At 35.6% G+C, this 25,556-nt stretch overlaps 5 protein-coding genes across 5 annotated transcripts; 2 read left to right on the top strand and 3 right to left on the bottom strand.

Moving 5' to 3' along the window:
- Window positions 1–3,437: 3,437 nt before the first annotated feature.
- LOC119554994 (ER membrane protein complex subunit 10) lies at window positions 3,438–6,641 on the bottom strand. Its single transcript, XM_037866133.1, has 5 exons — window positions 6,458–6,641; window positions 4,931–4,996; window positions 4,709–4,876; window positions 3,714–4,097; window positions 3,438–3,654 (listed from the first exon to the last, which is right to left on the bottom strand). Exons 2-5 carry the CDS (start codon window positions 4,988–4,990, stop codon window positions 3,583–3,585), a joined length of 684 nt encoding a protein of 227 aa, XP_037722061.1. The 5' UTR covers window positions 4,991–4,996; window positions 6,458–6,641; the 3' UTR covers window positions 3,438–3,582.
- A 753-nt stretch (window positions 6,642–7,394) lies between these two features.
- LOC119553950 (structural maintenance of chromosomes protein 5) lies at window positions 7,395–11,863 on the bottom strand. The gene is made up of 16 exons (XM_037864644.1): window positions 11,671–11,863; window positions 11,229–11,601; window positions 10,986–11,164; window positions 10,576–10,822; window positions 10,421–10,519; window positions 10,069–10,356; window positions 9,891–9,992; window positions 9,623–9,831; window positions 9,397–9,560; window positions 8,982–9,311; window positions 8,710–8,927; window positions 8,431–8,655; window positions 8,053–8,277; window positions 7,830–7,987; window positions 7,655–7,772; window positions 7,395–7,592 (listed from the first exon to the last, which is right to left on the bottom strand). The coding sequence occupies exons 1-16, from the start codon at window positions 11,742–11,744 to the stop codon at window positions 7,497–7,499; spliced, it is 3,105 nt and encodes a 1,034-aa protein (XP_037720572.1). The 5' UTR covers window positions 11,745–11,863; the 3' UTR covers window positions 7,395–7,496.
- Window positions 11,864–12,532: 669 nt separating this feature from the next.
- On the top strand, window positions 12,533–13,407 carry LOC119553951 (growth arrest and DNA damage-inducible proteins-interacting protein 1). The gene has a single exon (XM_037864645.1). The coding sequence runs from the start codon at window positions 12,595–12,597 to the stop codon at window positions 13,291–13,293; it is 699 nt and encodes a 232-aa protein (XP_037720573.1). The 5' UTR covers window positions 12,533–12,594; the 3' UTR covers window positions 13,294–13,407.
- A 1,906-nt stretch (window positions 13,408–15,313) lies between these two features.
- LOC119553881 lies at window positions 15,314–18,407 on the bottom strand. The gene is made up of 9 exons (XM_037864541.1): window positions 18,053–18,407; window positions 17,832–17,995; window positions 17,593–17,772; window positions 17,418–17,533; window positions 17,267–17,360; window positions 17,043–17,219; window positions 15,932–16,221; window positions 15,729–15,874; window positions 15,314–15,668 (listed from the first exon to the last, which is right to left on the bottom strand). The coding sequence occupies exons 1-9, from the start codon at window positions 18,339–18,341 to the stop codon at window positions 15,382–15,384; spliced, it is 1,743 nt and encodes a 580-aa protein (XP_037720469.1). The 5' UTR covers window positions 18,342–18,407; the 3' UTR covers window positions 15,314–15,381.
- A 555-nt stretch (window positions 18,408–18,962) lies between these two features.
- On the top strand, window positions 18,963–25,416 carry LOC119553438 (neuropeptides capa receptor). Its single transcript, XM_037863828.1, has 11 exons — window positions 18,963–19,056; window positions 21,715–22,123; window positions 22,453–22,603; window positions 22,664–22,754; window positions 22,807–23,006; window positions 23,071–23,244; window positions 23,301–23,375; window positions 23,439–23,583; window positions 23,636–23,819; window positions 23,885–23,989; window positions 24,451–25,416. The coding sequence occupies exons 2-11, from the start codon at window positions 21,914–21,916 to the stop codon at window positions 24,574–24,576; spliced, it is 1,461 nt and encodes a 486-aa protein (XP_037719756.1). The 5' UTR covers window positions 18,963–19,056; window positions 21,715–21,913; the 3' UTR covers window positions 24,577–25,416.
- The last annotated feature ends 140 nt before the right edge of the window (window positions 25,417–25,556 follow it).

Here is a 25,556-nt window from a genome sequence, read left to right on the forward strand (position 1 = left end):
ATCCAAGAAAAACTTTGCCACGCCCACTTTAACGCCCGCAACGCTTAAATCTGTCTACCGCCGGTAGGTGGCGCATTTCAATCTCGCTCTGCTGCTTGCATATCTCCATTTTCCTTTGGTCCCTTTAGCTGAGTAACGGGTATCTGATAATCGAGGTACTCGACTATAGCGTTCTTCCTTGTTTAACGATTAACATGTCTAGAATAAATTGCCAATTCGATCATATCAATAAACCAAATAAATGGTGTTTTTTCAAAACAACGTAAAAACTCCTTATTCGGTCATTTTCAAACTTTACTGCATTTCTTACCTGTTTGGTTCCCCTTTCACAATTTTCGATGTTTTAACCGTCTCAAGAAGGTATTAATGGTATTAGGACCCAGAATTTCAGTCCTGATAATTTAAGAGCAGAATATTGAGAGGGTATTCGCATCCCCACAGGAAAATTCCCTTCAAAGTCCTGCTAAATAATCCATAATGATCCTCGGCATTCAAGGTTCCCGGCGTTTTGAGCGTCTCGAAATGTCGGAGAAAGCTTCTTGTCTTCCTACACAAATCAGCTTTTAGCCGAAAGGACGAGATTTAAAATGTAGGCTCATGGCTTAACAGTACGATATTGAGAGGTCAGGATTTGCCTCTTCCAAAGACGTATCTCACGTCGCCTCAGAGTCTTGGTAAAGACCAACTAAACCACATAGACCATGCGTTAAGTATTTCGGAGTAGATGTGTGTGGCGAATGGTCTTAGTTTTGGATTATTTGGTCAACTACGTCAAATGATTAACCGCTCGATGAATAATCATGGCCAACTTGATTTTAACTATAAAACACTAGTGACTAGTGACTGTAAAATAACCCGGAGCAAAAACCTGTAGTTCTAAAAATGTTATATCTATGAAGGGGGATTTCAGCCAATTGCGTTGTAAATCCGCATTTTTTACTGTCTAATTTTGTTTTTTAAACTTCTAGTAAAAAAAATCATTTCGATATCTGCAGTAGTTTTCAAACTTTTAATATCGTTTTCTTAAAACTACGTTGTGTAAATCGATGTACCTCCTACAGCTTATAAAAATGATCCGATTACAAAGCTCAAATGAAAGATTATTAAATTTCGGGTAGCCCAAAGTGACCCTTACTTAATTTATTTTTTAATAAATTAAGTGATTTATGGGCGTTAGAGTGGGCGCTCAGTACTCGGCTGAAAAGTTTTTTGTTTTCAACAGGGTGCCATTAATGCAAAACGTGTTCTTAAAAATCTAATAGCCCAAATTTTGTTAGAGGAGTGTAGGGTATAGTGACGAATGATTTTTTTTTAAAATGTCACTTTTCCAAAAATTAATGTTTTTCATAGGTTTGAAAGCAGAAAGTTGATCTATCGAGCATACTCCTGTAAAAGTTCGATGGTAAACTTCCAGCGGAGTAAAATACTTTTTCTTCACTTTTAAAAGTTGTAGGCTAAGGTGACCAACTGATAAATACACACTAAAACTCTATGCAGATGTGAAAACTATTTATTTTTACTTTAAGAAAGGTTAAAAATGTACAATAATAGAATGCAAATTTAACTGAACAGTGTACACATAAAAAAGTATACTTTGGTTCTGGGTTTAAATTAAACAAAATTAAGGTGCTTAATTCCATTTTCACAAAAATCCCCAAAGGATAATTGTTTTTGTAGTTATCGGCTGTAACTAATACCAAAAAAAAAGTTAAATCTTCATACCATACAAAATGTTTGTCACGATACCCTACAAGGTACTGTTGAAAATATGATGGCGCCACTTTTATAAGGCTCAAGAAAAACACTTCTTACCAAGAACCGTTGCTAACTATTTTTGGATCAGTCGATAGGTATAGGTATTGATAAAATTTGAAATTGAAAATTTTGTTTTTAGTATGTCTACTGTGCGTTCGGGTGCGCTGCGCAAGATGCTCTCAAATCTGCATGTCAAGTCCCAAATTTTTAGCTTTTATAGTTTACGAGATCACAGCGTTCATACGGACGGACAGACTGACGGACATGGCTAGATCGACTCGGCTAGTGATCCTGATCAAGAATATATATTCTTTATAGGGTCGCAAACGCTTCCTTCTACCTGTTACATACTTTCTGACGAATCTAGTATACCCTTTTCACTCTACGAGTAACTCCTTTAAATATTTCACGAACAAATTACTATGTTATTGTAAATACATTGTGGGCACGATAAGAGAAATCGACTAGAATTATTGGAAATTTTTGACGTGACGTCACATACAAATGAGATTTGACGAGTTCGTCACCTAGTCCTACTCGAAACCTTACTCCCTTATATTTCTGAAATCTTTTTAAATTTGTGAGCAAAGTAATTTTTGTCAGGCTGTCACTCCTATAGAGTTTACCTACCATTTTTAAAATATCCTTTTTCCACCGACTCATAGATCCACCACAAATTATATTTATTTTATTTTATTTAAAAAATTAAAAAAAAAAACTAAAAAAAATTAAAATTAATGGATTTCATCCATTTGGTGACTCCATACAGAACGTATTTGAAACCACAATTTGCCGACATAAAACGTTTGCTAAAGTCTACCAAAACTGAAGGAGTCTCACTTAAAGGCAATAGACACTGGATTGCATTTCTATCATCAATCTATCTATTTATCTCTTTCAACCCAAATTCCCCCGAAAAGCAAATATCGGTGTCAAAGAAACCGATCCAAAAATAAAACGAATTAAAACCAACCAAATAGTAGGCTTTGAAAAAATGTTCCTTAAATTAGACCAAATTTACTCCGAAACTTTTTGGATTCTGTTTTGGTTGGTTTGTTTTTAAACCAACCGTCCTCACAACCGTCGACAGTTTCTGTGACACCTTTGTATAATATAAAAAAAGGGCAGGAAATGTAACTGACTGAAATTATAGTTCCCTCTGCTTTGTAGACAACCCAGAATTTGGTTGTGATTTCTAAAAAATCGTTAAAATTTGTTATAATTTAATAGTGTTTAAATTGCTTACAGAGTTGTTTACAATTTTAAAATATATCGAAATGAATCTTTCTCAAAAGTCTTCCTTCTATTTCAGGTAGTATATTTAATGGACTACTATATCTTATAGTTCCCATAGGAATGACCGAAAAAACAAACTAAAATTGTAGCTTCGTTGTTTTTATTCGCATTCTTTTCTTTTCTGGACGACTGTTCTTCCAAACTACATTTACTTAAATCCAGATGACTATTTCTTGTAGAGGCCATAGGAACGATCAAAAAATTAATTGAAAAATAATTTCTAAGAAATGACAGGCTCGTTGTTGTACTTGTTATTCGTAGAGTAATTGGGTAAATTATATTCGTCGAAAAGTATTTTACAGGTACAAAAAAGCGTTTTGCAGATTTTATAAATAGGATTCTGTTCCGTTAAAAATATATACACCGTTCAAAAACAAAATCAAAAATATTGACTCTAAAATGTTGTATCAATATTTTATTTATTTTACATACTCTTTAATTGCTATGACTTGGTAAATCCAGAATTGCCTAGGAAATGTAATTAGGAAATGCTAACAAAGAAAAGTGTACACCAAATTAATACAGATTGCCCTATTTCGCTCCGTCCTGGTTGGTGGCTCCCGAAATGAAAACCAACAGAACCACCGGCACGATGTACATCCACTAAAATTCAGAAGATTAGGAATTATGGTAAGGAATTATGGTGTACTAATTGCACTTACGTATTTGGCGAAGAAACCCCTGTTGTCGCGAACTTCACCGCGCTCCCTGGCTTCACGTTCCCGCTCCACTTTCTGAATGAAGCCAGCGGTATCCGGCACGGGAGCCAATTCAGCATGGCGGATCAGGACATCGGTGCTGAATTGCGATTCAACCAACTTGTTCACGTCTTCGTCGGTGCACTCGACTGTGGCGGGAGCCGTGTCCTGCGAAACAGTGATGCCGGTAACGTATCCGGAGGGATCAAGCGACACCCAAAGTACATCATTTAGTTGCGCTTGCAGCAGGCGACAGGCCTTGTTGGAAGTGATGAATTGCGCCTTGGCGCCATTTGAGTAAACCACCGTGGCCTTTAAGCGGTAGAACTCATTTTGCAAGGCCAGTTGCTTTATAGGGAAGTAAAAAGAGAAATTGGAAAAAAAATGGTTGTTTGATTATTTCTAAAAATACTTCACTAGAAGGCTAGTCAAACCCCCAATTTTTTCTGGGTAATACTGGCAACACTATGTTTTTCAAACCTGGTTAAAGACTACCGCTTTTGAGTTGTTCCAAGAGGTAAGTAACCATCATATTTAAGAGGGCTTTGCGGTACTATTTAAAATCTTGATACAGATACAACATAATAAATAGATAAAATTAAGTTTTTCGAAACTTTTCATGATATATTAACAACGTCAATCGGAGATGCCTTTTTAAATAAAGCTAACCTGAAGTTAAAAAACTAATAAGTTAGCATACACAGCTAGATAGACCTTAATTTCACGGTGGGAGGGGGAAAGGCCGGAGGTATCATTTGATACAGACGTACATACCAAAATAAGTAGGTTAAATTAATTTTTTGTAATAGAGCGAACCTGAAGCTAATGAACAAATAAGCTGGCTCGCACAGCTAGCTAGCCCCAGATATGTATGTACATATTTCACGTTGCGAGTGGAAAAGGCCGGGCTCTTCCTTGCCGGCTGTTTCCATCTGCATGCCACCCAAAACCTCAATTACCTTCAACATGTCCAGGTCGGCTCTGCTCAAGGCTGGTTGCTCGACATTGGCCAATCCCGAGTTCAGACTGGGAATAGTCACGTTACCGCGGAAGGAAAAGCTATCCGAGTTGGCTGCCAGCGAGTGCTGGAGCTCCACCGTAATCCAGCTGTCATGCTCCAAGAAGCCCTAAACAAACATAATATGAAGTGGTCTGTTCAACAGTAGTGGTTTTGTACTTACCCAACTGCTAGCCACGACGCCCAGCAAAAAACAAAGCACGAATTCCGCCCTTAAATTCATCTTTTCCTAGAAAATTGTTAATTTTAATTTTAATTTGTCAGTTTTATGAGGTTGCGCTAGTGTGACCGCTCGACGCAAATATACCTAAGGGCTTGGCAGAAATATACTAAAATAAATCACATCTAGTTTGGGGTACTCCTTTTTCCCTAAATGAACCAGTTCTTACCAACTGGATCCTCGACAATTATTCCGTTACACGTAGATAAAAAAGTATATTGTATTCGTTAAGGAATACAAGAACTGTAAAAGCTAGCTGTCTAGCCCTTAGAATTTAAATTTTAACACAAATATAAAAATATAGTCCTGCCGAAAGTCTTAGCAACTATGGCCGATTCCTCCCTGTACCTTAAGTTTTAAACTTTTGGCAACAGAGTACAATAAATAAATAAAATATTTTCCTTATATCTATCGACTGGCATTTTTCCAACCCTCTTTATTCTATTATATTTCTTGTTGTAATAGTTTTAAATTATAAAAATGATACTAGTTTTTTCACTTTTAAAAGATTTACAACTACAACCTTATGTAATGGGGAGTAAGAAAAACTCTAAAATAATTATTATACTTTTGAAAGTACACTGATAAAAATGGTAGTACATTTAAACTAGTATATTTAATTTACATATGGGCAAGTCCGTCAAATGGTCAACCAGGAAAAAAAATCTTCATAATCATCTTATTTTTGCGTATTTTCACAAATAAATGGCCATATTTTCATAATACAGTGGAACGTTGCATATTTCATTTTTTTGTTGAAGAAATTTCACTGAAAGCTGAAAAAATATACTTTTTTTTTCTTTTTTAGCTACTTTTAAAGGCATTATTACAATTAATTATTTCGCAAGGAAAATATATGATTTGTTTTCAATTTTTCTACCAAATCTCTTTATTTCAATCTAATAAGGAGATAAAAATCCAAAGAGGGCGAAAAAATGTTCAATTAACTGTTAATAAAATAACATGGAAAAAACGTACGTTCGCGACCGGTACTTAATTCAATAAAAAAAAATGGATATATTTCCTTGGGAACAGACTCAATAGAAAGCTACATGAATCCATTTTGAAAGTAAAATTGCTTTAGAATATTCCGTCCCAATTCGCAGATTTTTGCAATTTTCTAGATTAAGCCGAAGTCGACTTCCATTTTGCGTACGTTCGCGACCGCATGTTTTTTGCCAATATTATGAAAGTTATAGCTCAATAAACCCCATCATTTACACTAAGCAAAGAGCTAACAAAATGCTATCGAATAGCAAAAAAAAATTCGCGACCCTTGGAAATGCCCATATATTTTTTTTATTTTTGTGATTTTTACTTTGATATTAATATGATATTAATAGTGTCCTTAAATATTCAAATATTAATGTATTCACATGGCTGACTTGGTGTACAGTATTTTCTACATGGATTTAAATATTTTCAAATTAAATCAAGCAGATTAATATTTTTGTGTGTTTATATACTTACAAAATAATTTGGAATTCAATATGCAGATATTTATTTTTACTTCTCAATTTTGTACACTGTAAAATTTATATTTTTCTATAGTTGCTCTTTCTATTTTTCAATTACAGTGGTCACTCCCGTTTTTTCTTACAGTTCACGCCGACGTTGGGTTTTGTGGTTTTTACTCTCATTATGTTGGGACTTAGTAGGCCAGTAGAAGATTTATAAATATGGCTATATAGCAATAACTGCTGATCTAAAAAATCCCAACCATAATGGGGGCACACACGTATTTCGATCAAACCCCGACTCCTTTAATGGTTAATAAAAAACTGACAAGCTATCTTTAACTAAGGTGATCTTTTATAGTTACCGATGAGGGATCAGTAATATCGGGTTTATCATTCAATATATGATGTAATGGAGTATACATAAATATGTTGGCATGATTTGTTTTTTCAACTGTTAACCCTCTAATGATTTTTGTGTTATAATGGAGTAATAAATAAGTATCAAATGCATAATCATAGCTACCGTTAAAACTGGTTTAATTTCTGTTTAATATCAATGTGACTGTTTCAAATTTAATGTGTTGTTGTAAATTTAATTTAAGACTTATATTCCGCCAAGTTCAAGACAAATATGTCTTGTAATTATAGTGTTAAAATCACAAAAAAGTGAAACGAGATAGTTGCTTTTGTAAGGTTTTAAATCGAGGCCAAATTGAAATCTGAGAAAACAAATCGTCAGGCATCAATGCCTTTTGACTTGCCTGAAAAATGTTGGGTTACAAGTAGTCAACAGTTTTGAAAAAAGTCGCACCAAGAGTGGTCTCGATGAATAGAAACGATTATTTTAAAGTAATTTAGTACAACCGGTGGCTCTCCAATTCAAAGTTTCTTATCCCATTTCGTATACAAATTATTGTTGCCGTTCTCAGAAAGTAAAAACTGTATAATTAACAAAAAATATAGCATTCTTTTATTTTAACTTGGTAATAAAACATAAATAGACAAAATGACAACAAATTCATATTAGAAGTCTTCTGAAAACCCGTTTTTTATATTTTAGGGAATTTCATACCATCACAAACAGTTTTTGAGTTGTGAACAATTGAAACGCATAAATGTTCGTTGTAGTTCAGGTCTCGAAGCAACTGCAATAAAAATGTAAATGTTAATAAATATTACAAAAGATAATGAGGTTCTAAATATTTACCTTAGGTGTTACAAACAAATACTGTGCCGAGCCGTGCTTCGTGGCTTCTTTAAGGAGTAAATCGAATATATGACGTTCGTTTTTGGCATCCATACCCTGATTAATTTCATCAACGCACCTAGAAACGTCCGAAAATTAAAACCATATGTTGGTTGTAGCTGTCTTTCATAAATACCTGAATGGCACATGAGTAACGTGTTGCAATGACAAAGAGTAAATTGCAATTGACACAGCGCGTTCGCCACCAGATTGAATAAACTTATCCAACGGCTGCAACTGGACATTTCTCCTAAACTGCACCATTATCTGAATACCGTATGAATCGAAGTCGTACTAAAAAATATTAAATTTTTTTATGTTTTAACTTAACAGGAATATTTTACAGCTTGGCTACTCACTTTATCAGTTTTGGATAAAACAACTTCCCCAACGTATTCAATAGACTCCATAAACTCGCTAAATTTGGTACTAATTGTTTCTACCAAGCTAGTTAGTTTGGGCTCCCATTTGTCGTATAAATTGGACATTTCATTCTCGATAGTTTTTGCTTGGTCAACAGACTCTTGTATTCCCTCTTCCAGCCTTTTGACTTCGTTTTGCAACTGTTGATAGCTGTCGATTGCCTAAAAATTTTTAAAATATCAATAACTAAGTTCGGTATATGTTTAGTTAGTAATAGTTGGCCTTTATGGGATATCAAATCAGCATTTCGACTTAGTTTCGTTTGAAACGATATTTTAAATTTAATTTATTTGCCTAATACTTTTTTAATTTACCTCCGAGTTGACGCTTTTCATGCACTCTAATCGTGCCTGGAAGTCATGTATTGCTTCAAGTATCCCGGGCAAATCCATGTTTTCCAAATCTTTAAATTCCTTTTTAAAGGGAAATTTTGTACTGGTTGGAATTTCCCCATCGCAAAGCCGCTGGATATCGCTCTTTCGTTTGTTAACATCGCTGATCTGATCTTCCAAGCTCTGCATTAATTTTTGGAAGTCCCTCTACAAGTACAAAGCTTATAAATAATTTAACTAAATTGTTTATTATTTGCTTACGGTTGCTGATATACTCAGTTGCTCGCTTTCCTTGAGTGCTTCACTTTGACTCTCGTGTTGCACCATATAAACAGAAGACTTTGTCTGGGCCAATTTCTTTTCAATCAAATGACGTTCTACAGTTTGCAAGCAACTGCACAATTTGATCTCTATTTCAATTATTTTTTTAAAATCTCTTTGCAAGCTTTTGTTAAAATTATTTTTAAGAGCGTCCAGTGCTAAAAAAGAAGATGTCAAATTGGCTGATAATTTACTGTGAGATCGACACTTACCATCGTTTTTCTGAAGGATTTCCAACTTCCTCCTGAGAGTTTCAACTTCGCTTTTAAGATTATTAAAATGAGTCAGCTTTTGATCCAGCTTTCGTTTTTTATCTTGCTCATCCTTTGTAACCGCTTGTAAGCGTTCAAAGTCGTTGTCGGTCTTCGTTATGGCGTTCCTAATGTTGTCGCTCTCTCTCACAGCTTCGGAACACTGTCTCATCACCTGAGCCAATTGTTGTGAGTCTACTGTAATAAGTTGATTTTTTCCCCGGATAGTGCTCTCCGTAAGAATGGTATCGGAACGATAACGAGATGCTGTCACAACAAACTTCTTGTTTCCTAAAAAAGAAAATTAAAAAAATATTAAATAATATGTAAACTATTAGGTCGAATGTACAAACGGAAGAAACAGGAGTATACACACCGCCAAAATAAACTCGAATGTTTTTTGGAATTGATGAAGTGTTATTGCCCACGGCTTCGGAACCAATTGGAATGTTATGAATTGAATAGGAGGCACACAGCTTGTTTATTAAGGGTATTGGTCCGGTAACAAGTTCCACAAGATATGCACGAAAACCTAAGGAGCTGTTAAAGAATATAAAGTTACAGTGTATATCATCAATATATTACATTTTATAATTGCTTACCGCAGATCATTTTTTGAAATACTTGGACTATACATGACCCTATCGGCTGGGGCGCAAAATATAATGTTAACTCCCAATTTTTGCTTCACACATAACTCGTTAATTAAGTCCGACATATCTTCCTTGTCCTCGCATGCAAAGGCAAATAAATCGCGCTGCGATACAACGTTTTCCAGATATTTGGCGTCTTCATAATTTTCTACGTTCAGCTAAAGGTGGAGATTTATTTTTAATGTCTTTTAAAAATGTGAGAGTTTAGAAAACTGACCTCAAGTATCATTGGGTCATAAACGTTTAATTTATACCGCTGTTTATTTTGTGCCAACCAGTTCATAGCTTTAACCAAATTTGGATTTTTCATTCTTATTTCCTGAAAAAAAACGTGCAATTTTTTTAGTATCCTTTTTTAACCCTACTCTTCTTTTAATATTTTATAATGTACTTACTTCTATTTTTTGCATTTTCACGTTTCTCAGTCGTTCTATTTTATGTTTATAGGCTGTAATTTCTGGAATCTTTTCATCATTTAGTTGTTGTTCAAGTTGTTTTCGTCTATTATACTGTTCCATGGCTTTACTACGAGCCGCTGCGCATGATTCCTTAACCCTTTCAAGTTCTGAAAGAATCTGGGGTCTGTTTTTGTAGAAGTCTTCTAACTCGTAATTTTTATTTTCCAGTAACTGTTTTACTTTATCAGCTTCTGAGGCATTTCTTAATGATTTTTGAATGTTTTGCTGTTAAAGAGAATTTATCACAATTTAATAATAAGTGCAAGATTTTTCCAAAGGAAATACTAACCTCCAATTCATATTTATTTTCTCGAATCCCTTGTTTTAGAGAATCTAGTTGACTTTCTATGGCATTTCGATCTGCAACAGCTTTGTCTAATAAACGCGTCTGCAAAAGAGCCGAAAGTCGAATAATTGAAAGCGAAATAAACAATTAGCCACTACCTTTTCCAAACAAGCCTCTCTTAGGGACACCTTTGTCCTCTGAATTTGCTCTTGTGCCTGAACAAGTTGGTTGTGTTGCTCCTTTAATTTGTCGCTTTGAGTTTTGGCCTTTTTAACTTGGGGTTTTAACTGTGCGGCTTTTGCTTCTCCAGCCAGGGTCTCCACCCACAATTTCTTGGCGCTGTATATTTGCAACTTTTGCTTGACTTCTTCGCGTTCTTTATGTTGGGCAACGGTCATTTGCAACCTATAAAATTAATATTTACGGTAAACTATTCAGAGTAAGAATAGATAGAGCTAATATTAAATATATTGAAATATAAATTGCTCGGTTAAATCCAATTATATAAAATAACTAACACTTGCTTTTAACACAACCTTACTATGTGATTAAGAAATTGTTGACTTACTGTTCCAAACGTTTTTGCTTTTTAGCAAGATCACTTTTCTCTTTTTCCCGGTTGGAGTGAGTATTTGCCTGTTGTGTGCGCATCTGCTTCAAAAGATTGAAGCTGTTGGTAAGTTCATCGTCGCACACGGAAGACATTGTGTTGAGAAGAAGCTCTTGAGGATTCATCTTGGAAAAGTCCTAAACCGGCCCACTTGCATTAATTAGGTCACTCGATTTATGATATGCAAGGACTGGAACTTACCTGAACCCGATCCTGCGGGAGGAACTGGCATAAATTACTGACTTGTATGTTGTAGGAGGATACGGTCGCGAGGAAGTTCTTCTTGGAGGTGTCCTTGTCATTTACGGAGAAGGTGGACGAGCCATTTGACTTGATGATGCGCCGAAAGGTCTCCGTGGTGTTGGCTGCGCGTCCGTAAACCCGAACAATAATCGTGGCCGTGGTTTTGTTGCTCTGTATGTAGTCAGCAACGCTGGCGGAGCGATCCAGGAGAATCGGTTCCCCGCCCAGGCCCAGAATAATGGCTGACACAATTGTGGACTTGCCACTGCCATTCGGACCTGTCAGGACATTAAGATAGTGCTTCGGGTGGAACGTTATCTCGCTGTAGGAGCTGCAAATGGAATTGGAAATCCAGTGTTCTGAGAATTGGATAGTGCGCCATTGATAGACATGAACTTACACGAAATCTTTGCAGTAAACGGAATGTATGCGACCCGTCAGTTGCTTGTAACTTAAGGTACGCTGTCCCGCCATTACGAGGCATAGGTTTTCACCCGAGTTGGCGAATAATTTTATTTAAACAATCAACAATTGTTTCAAATACAATTCCGCGCTTTTTAGTTTTTAGTTTCGCATTAGGGCATATTTGCACGTCAAAGTGGTGTCGATAGCGTTTGAAAAACATAATATCGATACAATTATAAGGGTGACTCCTGAAAACTATTTTTAATGACTTTTTAGGGCCTGTCCAGACTCGGGTCCAGTTTTCCTACTAATGAGTTTTGGGAAGCCTGTTTTTTTTACATAAGTTCTCCAAAATCGAAAAAGAGAGAAAATTAGAAAAAAGGAACATATTAAAGTGATCCGCCCTTGCCTAAATAAAATTGATACTGGAGTTCATCAAAATAATCATCTCATTAAATTTCCAGATAGTTTTTAACTGTTTTTAACTATAAAAATATAACTTTACCTTATAATATATCATCTTCAATACAATCTTCCAAGAATATCTTTACACATTTTCTTCAATAATAATTTTCTCTAATAATTGTTTGTTTTCCATGTTGCTCCATGTGCTGCTCTGGTTTTTTCTTAATTCATTGTTGTATTTCGCTGGCGAATAGCATTAACGCAGAACAGCTGATTGGAAACGCATTTACTAATGGAAACCTTAAAGCGCTACCTATTAAAAATTCAAAAAAATTATGGAAATGTTGGATCGGTCTAAGGACCGCCAAAACGAAGTGTAGCCGTCCTAGTGTAAACGTTCTTTTTTTTCCAATGAAATTGTTAAACTAATCGATAGCGGCAAATGGCATTGCTATCGGCTTTGGTGCATCTCTATTGGAAATAAATAAACTATTTTTGCCTCAGACATTTCAACATGAATTTGGGCAAAATAAATACTGCAGCCAGACTGCCTGCCCTCCGCTCATGCCTGCAGTACTCGAGCTCTGCAAAAGCGGAATTGCCAGCTTCCTTGGTCGGCGAGGAGGATGAGGAAGCAGCTTATCCACAGGCGGTGGACAGATCCGGCCTGCAACCACAACACAAAAATGTGCTCCTGAACAAGTTGCCGTATCAGGAACCGCACTCCTGGATACACATGACTGAAAAGTACCAGAGACAGGCCTTCGGGCGTTATGGCGCCCAGAGCAATGTGAATCCCAAGATCTGCTTTGATTCCCGTGGAGAGAAAGACGGCAGGCAGGTTATGCAACTTGAAACACTCCTAAAAATGTTGGAGAAGAATCGCGCACATAAGGCCGAGGAGTTGGAGAAGATTACAGCTCGCGAGGAAGACATTGCGAAGAAGATGGAGAAGCTGAAACAGTGGAAGGCGGATCTCCATGCGAAAGTCGCCAAGCGGGAGGCGGATGCTGCGGCGGCCATACAACGCAAGGAACGCCTGGTGGAGGAGGTACGCCGACACTTCGGCTTCAAAGTGGACACCAGGGACGAACGATTCAAGGAGATGCTCGAGCAAAAGGAGAAGGAGGACAAGCGGAAGCAGAAGGAGGCCAAGCGAAAGGCTAAGGAGGAGAAAATGATGGCCAAGCTGGTAGAGAAGACATCTGCGTAATGTAACTATAGTTGATAGCCTATCAATTTAAGCAAGGTACTGTTGTCTGTTGCCTTCTATAATAAAAACCCCCAGCAAAGGTAGAATTTTTATTTTACCGTCTTTAACAATGAATGTTATAGAATCTACAAAAATTAAACAACCTACGAGGCATACATATGAAAATTAACACGTCAAAAAAGTATTCTTAGACTTTTACAAAGTTTCATGTTTAACCGACTATAAAAAAATATCTTACATGAAAACAATTTAATAGCATTACACTGTCTTGCTTGTCAGTGCTTACAGGCATTCTATAGGTTACAGGTAAGTATAAAAAACAGGAACTGTAACAAGAGTTATAAGAAACAAACAAAATTACAGTGAAGCAGTAAGCCCACTACCATGATATATATAACTTCATACCAAAAATGTTGTTATACCCTTGCAGACGGTATTATGATTTCAGTCAGAAGTTTGCAACGCAGTGAAGGATACGTTTCCGACCCCATAAAGTATATATATTCTTGATCAGCATCACTAGACGAGTCGATCTAGCCATGTCCGTCTGTCCAACTGTCCGTCCATTTTTACGCAAACTAGTCTCTCAGTTTTAAAACTATCGAGCTGAAACTTTCCCAAAAGTCTTATAAGTCGGAACCAGCCGGATCGGACCACTATATCTTATAGCTCCCATAGGAATAATCGGAAAAAAGACTTTAAAAAATTATATCTTTGGTGTTTTTAATACGCTTGGAAATAACATTCTTTAATTAGTTCTGAGTTTGGAATTTCATTTTATCAAATCTGACGACTATATCATATAGCTGCCATAGGAACGATCGGAAAATTGGTGGGAAAATAATATTAAACAAATCATAGCTTCGGTGTTTTTTGACATATTATCTTATACTATTGGGATTAACTTTTTGTGTATTTTTAAGAATTTCAAATTAAATTTAATAAAAATCAGACGACTCCAATATATAGCTGTTAAAGAAACGGTCAGACAATTAATTAAATAATTATTTTAAAAAGAATTGTGCTGTGTTGGTCTTGATCGTATTTTTTTACTACTCTGGGATACAGAATATTTTAACTTTTAAGCATTACGAATTTAATTTTACCCAAATATCACTGAAGCTAGCAACAATCCTTAAAATTAAACATGGTGTTACTAACATTGATTATTTCTTATAACTGCAAGGGTATACAAACTTCGGCTTGCCGAAGTTAACTTCCTTTCTTGTTTTGTTTTCACATTTGAAGTTGTAAAAAAAACTAAAAATCAATTTAAATTAAAAAAAATCAAGTTTCGTAACTAAAAGAGCTGCAGCGAAATGATTTATATTTTGATTTTTACAAATATAGTTCTTAAATGATTTTTGACACATTTTAAAAATTAAGAAAATATCCGACGTGTTATACCCGTTACTCGTAGAGTAAAAGGGTATACAAGATACTAGAGAATTGAATTCTCAGATTTAGATTCCGTAGCCTTTTACGCAACGCAAGTTTGTTACGCGAGTATGCCACGCCCACTCTAACGGTCACAAACCGCCCAAACCTAGCATCAAAACTGTAGGAGCCACAGTTTTGGGCGGCTTGTGGGCGTGGCACTCTGCTGAAACAAACTTGCGCTGCGTAAGATGCTCGGGAATCTGCATGCCAAATCTCAATAGCGTAGCTCATATAGTTTCCGAGATCTCAGCGTTCATCCGGACGGACAGACAGACGGACATGGCTAGTGATCGTGACCAAGAACATATATACTTTATGGGGTCAGAAAAGCTTTCTTCTACCTGTTACATACTTTCCGACTAATCTAGAATACCCTTTTAATCTACAAGTAACGGGTATAATTATAACCGTTACCGATCCCTGGTATAAAATGCCTGATGTATGTAAGTTTGTATATATTTTCATTTGTAAAAGATTACAAATTACGGGGTTGATTTAAGTAAACCGGTTAAAAAGGTAAGATGAAGGTAGTGAACTTCCCAAGTCAAATAATCCTTGTGAAAATAAACTTACTCTTTCATTACACCAATTACACTGAGAATTTATTATTCAATATTTTTGTAATATAAAACGATTTTATACAAAAGATTAGTAATCGCTTTGGCGCATGGACAGGGTACTGCGCACTGATTTTTCACTGTCACGCCGGCTATTTGTAAAAACACTTTGCTTCTTGACGATAAATTCCTCCTCGTTGCAGCTTATACAGGCATTTACAAAATGGTTGATATCCTTTTCTTTCAGTTTGATGGCTATACTAGCTGCCTTAGCTAGGGCTTCACTGGTCCGTTCTACTTTGTGGAGGGCAGCATTTGCTTTAATTATAAGTAGGTAGCTGAGAAACTGCCAAATAAAGCTATTGCAGTTGTAGGCCTCTGTAAAAAAGTTATACATAGTTCAGAAAATGTATTAGTAAGCCGGTAAAAAATTCAAACCTTCAATCGACTTTCGGGCACTAAAGCAGCATTCGTCAAATCTATGTGATTGAAGATGCGTACTTGCAATTTGATGAAGTATGTATGCCTTCTCAATCGAGTACTTTGCAAAAACCATACGGCGCTCGAAGCGGTTTACTGTTTGACTAAAAGTTAAGGTAACCTTATTATAAAAACGTATGAACTAAAAATAAACGTATTACCGCGATTTTGACATAGCAGGATCTACGGATGCCGTGTCCTGATGAGTAGTACGATCCCCAAATACGAATGGCTTAGCCTCCAAAGATTTCTCCATGGGAAAGCGAAGTAATCGAAGCAGTGCGTTCTTCTCCGCAAATCGAAAGTTCTTCGGAACCGTATACTGATCTACGTAAGCCAACGCCAAAGTATTGTATACTTCGTTCAGAAATTCGAATTTCCAGGGCATAATCCTGTTGGTTTTTTTCACCACATAGTCTCCCATTACTTCCTCCACGTAACTTGTCAGTTTCTAAACAGAATAATAATTTGAACTTTAATAAAATGGACTGCATAATATTTTGAACTATATAAAAAAGTATCACTTATGTTTTATGAGAACGTTAAACATCAATACAAGCCGCTTGTAATTCATATGCTTATCAGAGCTGGGCCTATGAGCATCAGCATTGTTTTTCAATTATCTTCATACTACAATCAAAATAAAATTAAACCAACATTTTAGAAAATCAGCATTATAATTTATATTTCTTTTTAAGTCAAGAAAATGTTTTTGATCTTAAATCCAAAAAGCGTTTCCGTGAACTTAAAACGAGAAAATGTGTCCTTATATTTTTAAATTGTTTTCTAAAAAATGGGAAGGTTAACGCAAAAATATAAAATTATTTAGCCCTACCCTTCCTAGTATACAAATTCAGAAAAACTCCCGAAACTTACTCCAATAAACTTGAAAAAAACTAATAATTATATACTCTTAAACAAATTACAGGAACATTTCTCTAGCCACCTAATAGAAAATATAACCAAATAACAAGACAAAAATATAACCAAAATATATGTAAAATCAAAAATTCTCCTCCTAAATTGCTAAAAAATTTAAAATTACTTGTAGTATTTTTTTACATTTACAGCAGTTTCTATAAGTGGAAAACAAAATCAGTAGGCTTTTTACCTTTCCGAGTAGGTCAAAATATGCTCACCATAGTCATGTCGTACGAGTTATTTTTAATAACACTTTACAAAATAACTTGAACCAATTTCCACTGAACTTAGTTATGAGACATTTGAGAGTTGATACATTTTTTAAAACTAATAAACTTTATAAAATCTTACGCTTAAATTTTTTGTTTTTCGAAGATATCGAATACTTCGCAGAGCAGCTTTCATATTTCGACTCGTTTGGTACTGAACTCGGTAAAGATATTCTTGTCGAAATTTTTCCATTAGTTTCTTGTTAGTGAACTTTTGGTATCGGATGTTGTACATTGGACTGCGAGCCTCCAACATTTTCTGTGATAAGTAAATTAGAAACTATATAAACTATACATGTTACCCACCAAAAAGTTTTTGATCTCATCATATTTCTTTAGAGTTAGGGGCTGTAAGTACTCAGTGCTCTTTTTGCATTGATCCAAAAGCAAATTGGGATTCCTAAAATAAGTAGGTGAATTGAAAATGGACAATATTTAGTGACCAAAATAGGATTACTTTCGAACGTGCTTTAGAAATACCACATCGAGCCATGACCTATCAATGAACATTTGGTTACACACATTAAATGCACGACTTCGCCTCGCGATTTCAAGAGGAGAAAGCATTTCTTCCTAGTAATGGATACATATTACAGTTGAACCCAAAATTTTAATTCACTCTTTATACACACTTCAATTTCCGGAATGCTCTGCACATCGCACTTCTCCTGCTCCTTCAATATTTTCCAAAGCGGTCTATCATCTTCCTTGTGCTTGTTCAGTAACTCCGTTATGTGTATTATAAGTTTCTCATTTTCAGATATAAATTGAGTCATCGATGGACCGCAGGCATCCTCAATATTTCCGTCAACCTATGCAATTATTAGAAATCAGGACGAAATCCCCATAATGTAATCGAAAGCAGTCATACCACTTCAAGACGCTGCTCAAACATTTTCGATTTATTACCAGTAAACAAACGGGCATTATCGTGAAGCTCGGCTTTGGCACTTTCGAACCGGTTCATATCATAGAGTGCATCGCATACTTCCAAATTGATAGGCGCGTCATTACGCTGCAAATTTTTCAACAGTCCTGTTAAAGAAACCAAACTAGCAATTTAAGTTTTGAAGAGAAAAGAGAAAAACACACGCTTTGCTTCCAAACAGTCCTGTAAAGCACTTTCCGCCAGGGAATTCTTGCGTTTGCTCTGACTTCGGCGATATAGAGTAATGAAATCTGCAGGGCCGAGCTTGAGGGCTTTGTCAAAGTAGTGCATGCCAAGATTCTCCCGGCGGCGGCGGCAGTAGTAAGTTCCCCAGTCCTTGTAAATGCCCTGCTCTATCTCCGGGCTCCAGTCTATCTTAAACCATATTGGTATGGCTGCGTCAATGCCCTGAGCCTGCGGAACAAAAGAGTCCGGTTGAATTATAGAAGTCATTATATTTCTTTTTTTTGTTTTTGTTGTTTTTCAACGAATATTTGAAACAAACTGAATTACATGTTAAAGCAGATTCAAATATGTGTTGACTTTCATTCAAATGGTCCTGTGATAAAGTGTAGATTTTAAAATGGTATAATGGTATAGATCCACAGTGAATCTTTTGTTATCAAGCCAGTCCTATACGACTTAATATTGCATTGTTTTAGTATTTTAAGTAAATATAAAAATTGACTGTTTTCATCTAGTTCAGCAAATGGATTTTAATGAGTCCAATATTGTTCACCCTAAAACTTGAATGCCTCAAAAATAGTGTAATGAGGAAAGCTTGCATCCTTACTGGGCTTACATGGTTCTGAAGCACTTCGGTTTGCCCCAAAGCCGCAAGTATAGCTGAAATTAGCTCCACATGCAGTTACATTAGCATGACCATTGAATCGAGGAGTTCGGCTTCAACGCCTGCGCACTCACCTGCCGAGATTCCCTACTCCCAAAACTGTTCAGGACATCCGGATATGCAAACAGTTGCTTTCCACCTGTCGTCGACGAAGCATCCTGCGGGATAATGTCCGTAGTTTGCCTACAACATTATGTGCACTAATTACGAAAATCCAAGTATCAAAAGAATCCAATTAACAAGTGTTAAGTTCTTAGTTGTCATGAATGAATTGGGAAGTTCTACAGGTGCAAGTGAAAAATAAGAAAAAGATTTCACGTAAGTTTCATTCACACAAATTACAATCACAGTTTCTTAACATATGTAGTCGGTTTTATTAATATAGTACTCATTACACTAATTAATGATAAGATAAAAGACCATAGTACAAATATACAAACAATAAAGTATGCACAACTCAAAGCTATTTTTGAAAGCAGAATTAATAGAATATAAACTAAGATTTATTTAAAACGTCAGAAAAGTGTAGAAATTAGTTTAATTAAAATTTGGCAACTGACAAAATAATTATTTATTTCATATTATTATCTATATCTGGTATTTGTTAAACTTAAAATTATATAATACTTAATTTTTTTTAAATTTACATTTTTTTCTAAGTCTTAAATCAGTTTTTGGTTTGCTATAGATAAGATAATAGGGATGCTCTATTTATATTTTCATATTATCTACTCGAAACAAATATTTACACATGTAAATATTTATGTATGCACCGATAAAAGCTTTCTTAAACAGGCGTTACATATAATTCCATAGTTTGCTGAACTTTTGGTTCTGGTTTAAAGTACCTATAGTTAAACATATTTTATAAATACTATACGTATTTGATAAGGAAAATAGGACGTATGGATACATTTAAGATTTATTTTAAGAGTTATAGAGTAAAATTTTAGTGCTCACATTCCACAAGGTTTGAATAGCACAACACTTATGCTAAGCCTTCTTACATATTCATCTTCATCAGCACTCAATAAATCCAATAAAGGCAAGTGCCTCGGGACAAAGTACTATGAAAATGCCCAGATGTCCATACATAATTATATTCAACTTTAGGCGACACCTGACATCTATTGCACATATAAATATATGTGCGAACCTGTGGGTTTCGGCACCCAAGTAATTAGCAACACGTGGCTTGGCCACTGGTCGGGGTTTCCGGAGGGGTTACCAGAGGATGGGGATGGTCACCGGCTAAGTGTCCCTAATGACCAGATGCTGGATTGGATTAGGTGTCTCAAGAGTGCTGCGGGCCCTCCAGGGTCCAAATTGGCTGATTTGATGATTTACTGGCTTACTGGGAGGCTGCTCCTAATGAGGCCCTGCTATTTATTATTTTATTATCTTTTGAGTCAGCCGTACCTCAAGCCGGCTTCCTAATTACACGTGTGCCTTGCTGTTTGCATATTTCGTCAAATTAAATTCACGTCTGAGTACACTTAGTTGGAAAGTTAGCAAGTGCGTAAAAGTCTATAGTTCGCTTCGCTAAGCCAAAATGTCTCAATGTTTTCTGCCGAGTTCGCCTCGGCGACATATTCATAATAATGACAAAATCTGTGGCCAACATCCATGCAAACTTTTCTGGTTTCGAGAATTCGTATTTGTGTATAAGCCTTTGTTAACCCCATTCATACTGGCTTAATAAATCCGGCCAAGATGCTGCTGCCGACACATGCAACCACAATAAAACTAAATACCGGTATGCAAATTAAATTCAATTTTCTTATATTTTGTTGGTGACTTTAAAACGGGAATGTATTAATAAAACATTGTATGTTATTAATTTAGCTTACAAAATTAACTGACAGCAATTAAGTCGTACGTCGCTCGATACACTTATAGTATATATACTCACAGAAAAGGAGATCTAACAAGATGTGTGTCAGTTGATAAGATAGCATCTTCATATGCAAATAATGGCAAACGTTTTATATAGGCTTAAGGCTTTTTAAATTAATTTAAATAGGAAAATGAACCTGTGTACCTTCCTAACGAAATCTTTGGAGGCAGCTTTTCCTCCTGCTCTTGATTTGATTATTTATGCTTGTTGACATTTCAATTTAATCTAAGTGTAAAAATAAAAGAAATCCGGGTATGGTCGGAATAATTCTTTGAAGTTTTATTTTAAGTTATAACACCCATGGGATTTCAGAGAGTAAGGGTATATTATTTTTATAAAAAGTATACTTTACTAAACTGTTTTAGACTAAGAAGGATAATAACAACCGATAATTCAACATATTTATAGCTTCGTTATTTATGATCAAATTCACTTCTTCTCCGGTATAATATTTATAATTATTTCAGAATAATAAAAATATATAAATCGGACTAATATAACATATAGCTTTCATAGGAAAGATCGAAAATCAAAGGTCAGAAAATACAAAAAAGTTATCTTTCTTTTTCGAAAAAAAAACATATACGCTAGTAAATTAAAATGTAACATTATCATAATATTATAAATATATTTGAATATTTTACAGATTTCTTCCAACAGAAACGAACTGCAACGGTGTATAAACTTTGGCTTGCCGAAGCTAGTTTCCTTTCTTGTTTTTATAAAATAACGATGTTTGTTATTACCTATTGAAATTAAACAATTGTGTAAAATATTTACTCAACGTTATGTACCAAACAGTGTTGAGCAGGAACTTGAAACTCTTATTTCAGATAAGTCCCCAATTTGGTGTTTGTTGCATTTGTTTAACTTCTGATCTACTTATCTGCTAATTTAAGATTAAATTTTGTTGTTTTTGACGTAAACACAAAAAAATTACTCATTCTGCGGCATGAACACCATGCCATATCTATAAATTTGAGTACATACAACTAATATATGTACATGGGGCTTATATATGCCCGTTTGTATGAATTTATTTACAATTTAGCCTAAACCATGCCTTCTTATCTTTTTAGCGCTAGACTGCGGACAGTAATCTGTGGGCATCTAAAAGATACAGTGGCTGTATTATACGATAGCGCAGCCCGTATTTCGCGCAATCCATAAAAAATTAAACGGAAATCGTCGTGTGCCATGGGCTATTCTAATTTCAGCCGCGTCCGTTAAAAAACTGTTTTACACGAAATAAACAAAAGCAATTAATTCAGTGTCAAAATGAATTCATCGACAGATTCCACTTTTTTAGAGTTAAATACAAGTTTTAGTAATAAACCCGATTTATATGAAACCAGTGTTAGTTTGGAACCGTCCCACGGATTTGAAACAGAGGATTATTATGCATGCGGCACTTTCAACTGTACCCCCACAGAGTTTGTTGCTTTTGTGCTTGGTCCGCAGACTTTACCACTTTATAAGGCAATTTTGGTAAGTCGTTTGTAATAAAACAGTTAAATTTCAAAACCAAATTTAAAGAGTTTAATAAATTAGGAACTGTAACTATCATATTTATATTTGTATCGCCAAATATAAAGAATATATTATACTTCCCTTAAATTTTCTACAGAAAAAACAAATATGATAATGATATTTTCCAAAAAAAAATTTAACACTGTTAAAGATGTTACTCATTTAAATAAGTTGAAAAGTTTTCAGGACTTAACCGTTATTAAGATTGCTCTAAAACTGTCAGTAACGTAAAAAGTCTTTTGACTTATGCCACTCTTTATAATTTTCACCTTTTAAATCTCTTTCAGATAACAATTATATTTGGAGGCATTTTTATAACTGGGGTCATTGGTAACCTATTAGTGTGCATTGTGATTATTCGGCACTCGGCAATGCACACCGCTACAAATTACTACCTCTTTAGTTTAGCTGTCTCCGATCTGCTGTACTTACTATTCGGTTAGTAAATTAAATTAAACTCGATTAAATGTAATTGTAAACTCACTATATTTTACCCAGGACTACCAACGGAAGTATTTTTATACTGGCACCAGTATCCAGATCTCTTCGGCATGCCATTTTGCAAAATTCGGGCTTTTATTTCCGAGGCGTTAGTATAAATACCTTTTTATTTATAACCACTATAAGGAACTGCATTTCAGGTGTACTTATGTCTCCGTATTTACCATTGTTGCTTTTTCCATGGAACGATTTTTGGCGATTTGCCATCCGCTTCATCTGTATGCTATGGTTGGTTTCAAACGTGCGGTTCGGATAATAACAGCTCTTTGGATTGCAAGTTTCATAAGTGCCATACCATTCGGATTACTCTCGGATATTCAATACCTTAAATATCCATTAGGTATGCGACTAAACTTCAATCAACTCCATATGAACTTTTGTTTGTACTCTATAACACTTTTCAGATGGTTCGCGCATTGAGGAATCAGCATTCTGCTCCATGTCTCCCGAGATTGTTAATGTCATTCCCGTGTTTGAAGTATCCTTTTGCATATTCTTCGTCATCCCAATGATACTCATCATATTACTTTATGGACGAATGGGAGCTAAGATTCGATCTCGAACAAATCAAAAATTGGGCAAGTACTTGGCATCTATTGATCCCCAAAGAAACGACTTCAGGGAAATCTTTTAGGTGTTCAACCTGGCACCAACAACAGAGAAACACGAAACTCACAAATGAGAAAAAAGACAGTAATACGGATGCTGGGTAAGCTTTTGCTAGTTAAGCATTACGAACAGAATCCAATAATAACCCTTTCAATCAGTATAGCCGCTGTGGTGATAACATTTTTTGTGTGCTGGTTTCCTTTTCACCTGCAACGACTTATATTTCTATATGCCAAGAATATGGAGAATTATTTGGATATAAACGAGGCCCTCTTTTCCATTGCAGGCTTTGCCTACTACATTTCATGGTAAATATTTAATAGGTCGTATAATTAACATGCTAAATTATTTTATTGACAGCACCGTCAACCCTATAGTATACAGTGTAATGTCACGTCGCTACAGGGTGGCGTTCAGAGAACTTCTCTGTGGAAAGGCCGTGGGTGCATATTATAATAGTGGATTTGCAAGGGATCACTCTAGTTTCCGGGAGAGCACAGCCACAAGTCTTGGTAACAACATAAATTATGACCGCGTTCATTCTGTAAGTTGTTTTCTGAAAAATACTGTCCTAAAACCGAGTCATTCTTATTTGATATTGCTTTTTAGGTTCACGTTAGGTCAAGCAGGCATCAAAATAATAAAAATGAAGCTGACTGCTTACCTGCAAATAGAGTGTTGATAAAAAAGACATACAGTCTTCCGCTACCAAAGGTAATTCAAAAATATAAAAAAATATTACATATTAAGTTAGGGCGAGCCCAAGCCTGATAGTTTGTTCTCTACTTAATTTATACATTTAATTACAATTTGAGTGTTGTTACCCTCTTGTTACGGAAATACAACAATTTTTGTCCAAACTTTGTACGTGTCGCTGGACTTTTGAAGTTCAAAGATAGCTTGGTGAATAAATCAAATTAAAAGTTATTTTACTCCGTGTCAATTTGTGGAACTTTTTAATTCCCAATGCTAAAGTTGCTCAGCACTCTTGCTTTAACCTTGTTTAGGTTGATTTGGCTTTGTTTACATGTGTACCTATGGGAACATAACTTTTTCGTTTCCGTGCATGTCGAACGAATTAAAGAGCTCGTATGTGAATGTAAGAGTTTGAGACCTTAATGGGAACTACCTTTGATTTCATATGTACTAACCTCGAACTCTGTATTTATTTGCAGAATGCGGACTCCACCGTTCTTAGCACAACTGACATTGTTATCGTGCTGGAAAATAGCCACACGGTTTGTGAAGAGCCCAAAGTTGAGAACGATATTTGGATCGAAAACGAGGAAACTTGTATTTAAGCTTAAGGACATTTTATCTATTGAAGTTTAAAGACTAAACTGAAGAAGTCGAGTGAAAAACCCAAGGTTCTGTGCACAACTTTTAATACCCATTACTTTTAGTGTAAAAGGGTATATCCGGGGAAAAATTTGGAACAGGCAGAAGGAGGCGTATTCGACTATATAAAGTGTATATTCTTGGTCAGGATCACTAGCCGAGTCGATCTAGCCATGTCCGTCTGACCGTCTCTCCGTCTATCCGCCTGTCCGTGTGAACGCTGTGATCTCTAAAGATTTCCGATTTAGGTTCCTTAGTTTTGTTACGCGAATATGCCACGCCCTTTCTAGTGCCTCCAAACTGTAAAGAATCGTTCATGACGTTCGCTGATATCTCAAAAACTATCAAAGCTAAAGAGTTGGGAATTTAGATATAGATTCCTTAGCTAAGTTCGCAGTGCATGTTTGTTACTCTAATGTGCCACGCTCACTCTAACGCCCAAAAACCGCCCAACCCTGTTGCTCCTAAAGTCATAGTGCTAGAATCAAATTTTTAACTGAAATATGTTGATTGACCAAAAAAGATTGCCACGCCCACTCTAACGCCCATAGCTTTTAAATCTGTCTGCCTCCCACAATACCGTGTATTGAAATCGCATGAATGTGGCGCTTTACAATATCGCTTTGCTGCTTGTATATTTCCACCCCCTTTTTGCTCCCTTAAGCTATGTAATGGGTATATGATAGTCGGGGCACTCGACTATAGTGTTCTTCCTTGTTTTGTAGTTTAAATGTAATACCTAAGATTTGTGTATGTAGAATACTTAGATCGAAATGAAGTAGTCTGTTCCAGGAATTCGACTAGTTTCCAATGACCTAGCACAAAAACGAATTAAATTATTACACATCTCATCTTATTGCATAACAAATTTAATGAGTTTTATAATAACCGAGCATTTGTGTTTACTGAGGTGAGGTGGATACCCATTTATTTTTAAAATGGT

This window comes from Drosophila subpulchrella, chromosome 3L (assembly GCF_014743375.2).
Source record: "Drosophila subpulchrella strain 33 F10 #4 breed RU33 chromosome 3L, RU_Dsub_v1.1 Primary Assembly, whole genome shotgun sequence".
NCBI classification, from domain to species: Eukaryota; Metazoa; Arthropoda; class Insecta; order Diptera; family Drosophilidae; genus Drosophila; species Drosophila subpulchrella.

Excerpts from the sequence above, each read along its gene's own strand:
- LOC119554994 (XM_037866133.1), bottom strand. The coding sequence starts at position 4,990 with ATGAATTTAAGGGCGGAATTCGTGCTTTGTTTTTTGCTGGGCGTCGTG. Across the intron at positions 4,877-4,930 it reads GCGTCGTGGCTAGCAGTTGG|GGCTTCTTGGAGCATGACAG; the intron begins GTAAGTACAAAA and ends ATGTTTGTTTAG. Across the intron at positions 3,655-3,713 it reads GGGGTTTCTTCGCCAAATAC|TGGATGTACATCGTGCCGGT; the intron begins GTAAGTGCAATT and ends TCTGAATTTTAG.
- LOC119553950 (XM_037864644.1), bottom strand. The coding sequence starts at position 11,744 with ATGGCGGGACAGCGTACCTTAAGTTACAAGCAACTGACGGGTCGCATA. Across the intron at positions 9,832-9,890 it reads ATGACCCAATGATACTTGAG|CTGAACGTAGAAAATTATGA; the intron begins GTCAGTTTTCTA and ends CTCCACCTTTAG. Across the intron at positions 8,278-8,430 it reads TGAAAAGCGTCAACTCGGAG|GCAATCGACAGCTATCAACA; the intron begins GTAAATTAAAAA and ends AAAAATTTTTAG.
- LOC119553951 (XM_037864645.1), top strand. The coding sequence starts at position 12,595 with ATGAATTTGGGCAAAATAAATACTGCAGCCAGACTGCCTGCCCTCCGC.
- LOC119553881 (XM_037864541.1), bottom strand. The coding sequence starts at position 18,341 with ATGACTTCTATAATTCAACCGGACTCTTTTGTTCCGCAGGCTCAGGGC. Across the intron at positions 17,996-18,052 it reads GGACTGTTTGGAAGCAAAGC|GACTGTTGAAAAATTTGCAG; the intron begins GTGTGTTTTTCT and ends TTTCTTTAACAG. Across the intron at positions 15,875-15,931 it reads CCTGCTATGTCAAAATCGCG|TCAAACAGTAAACCGCTTCG; the intron begins GTAATACGTTTA and ends CTTAACTTTTAG.
- LOC119553438 (XM_037863828.1), top strand. The coding sequence starts at position 21,914 with ATGAATTCATCGACAGATTCCACTTTTTTAGAGTTAAATACAAGTTTT. Across the intron at positions 22,755-22,806 it reads CGGGCTTTTATTTCCGAGGC|GTGTACTTATGTCTCCGTAT; the intron begins GTTAGTATAAAT and ends ACTGCATTTCAG. Across the intron at positions 23,245-23,300 it reads TCGAACAAATCAAAAATTGG|GTGTTCAACCTGGCACCAAC; the intron begins GCAAGTACTTGG and ends GAAATCTTTTAG.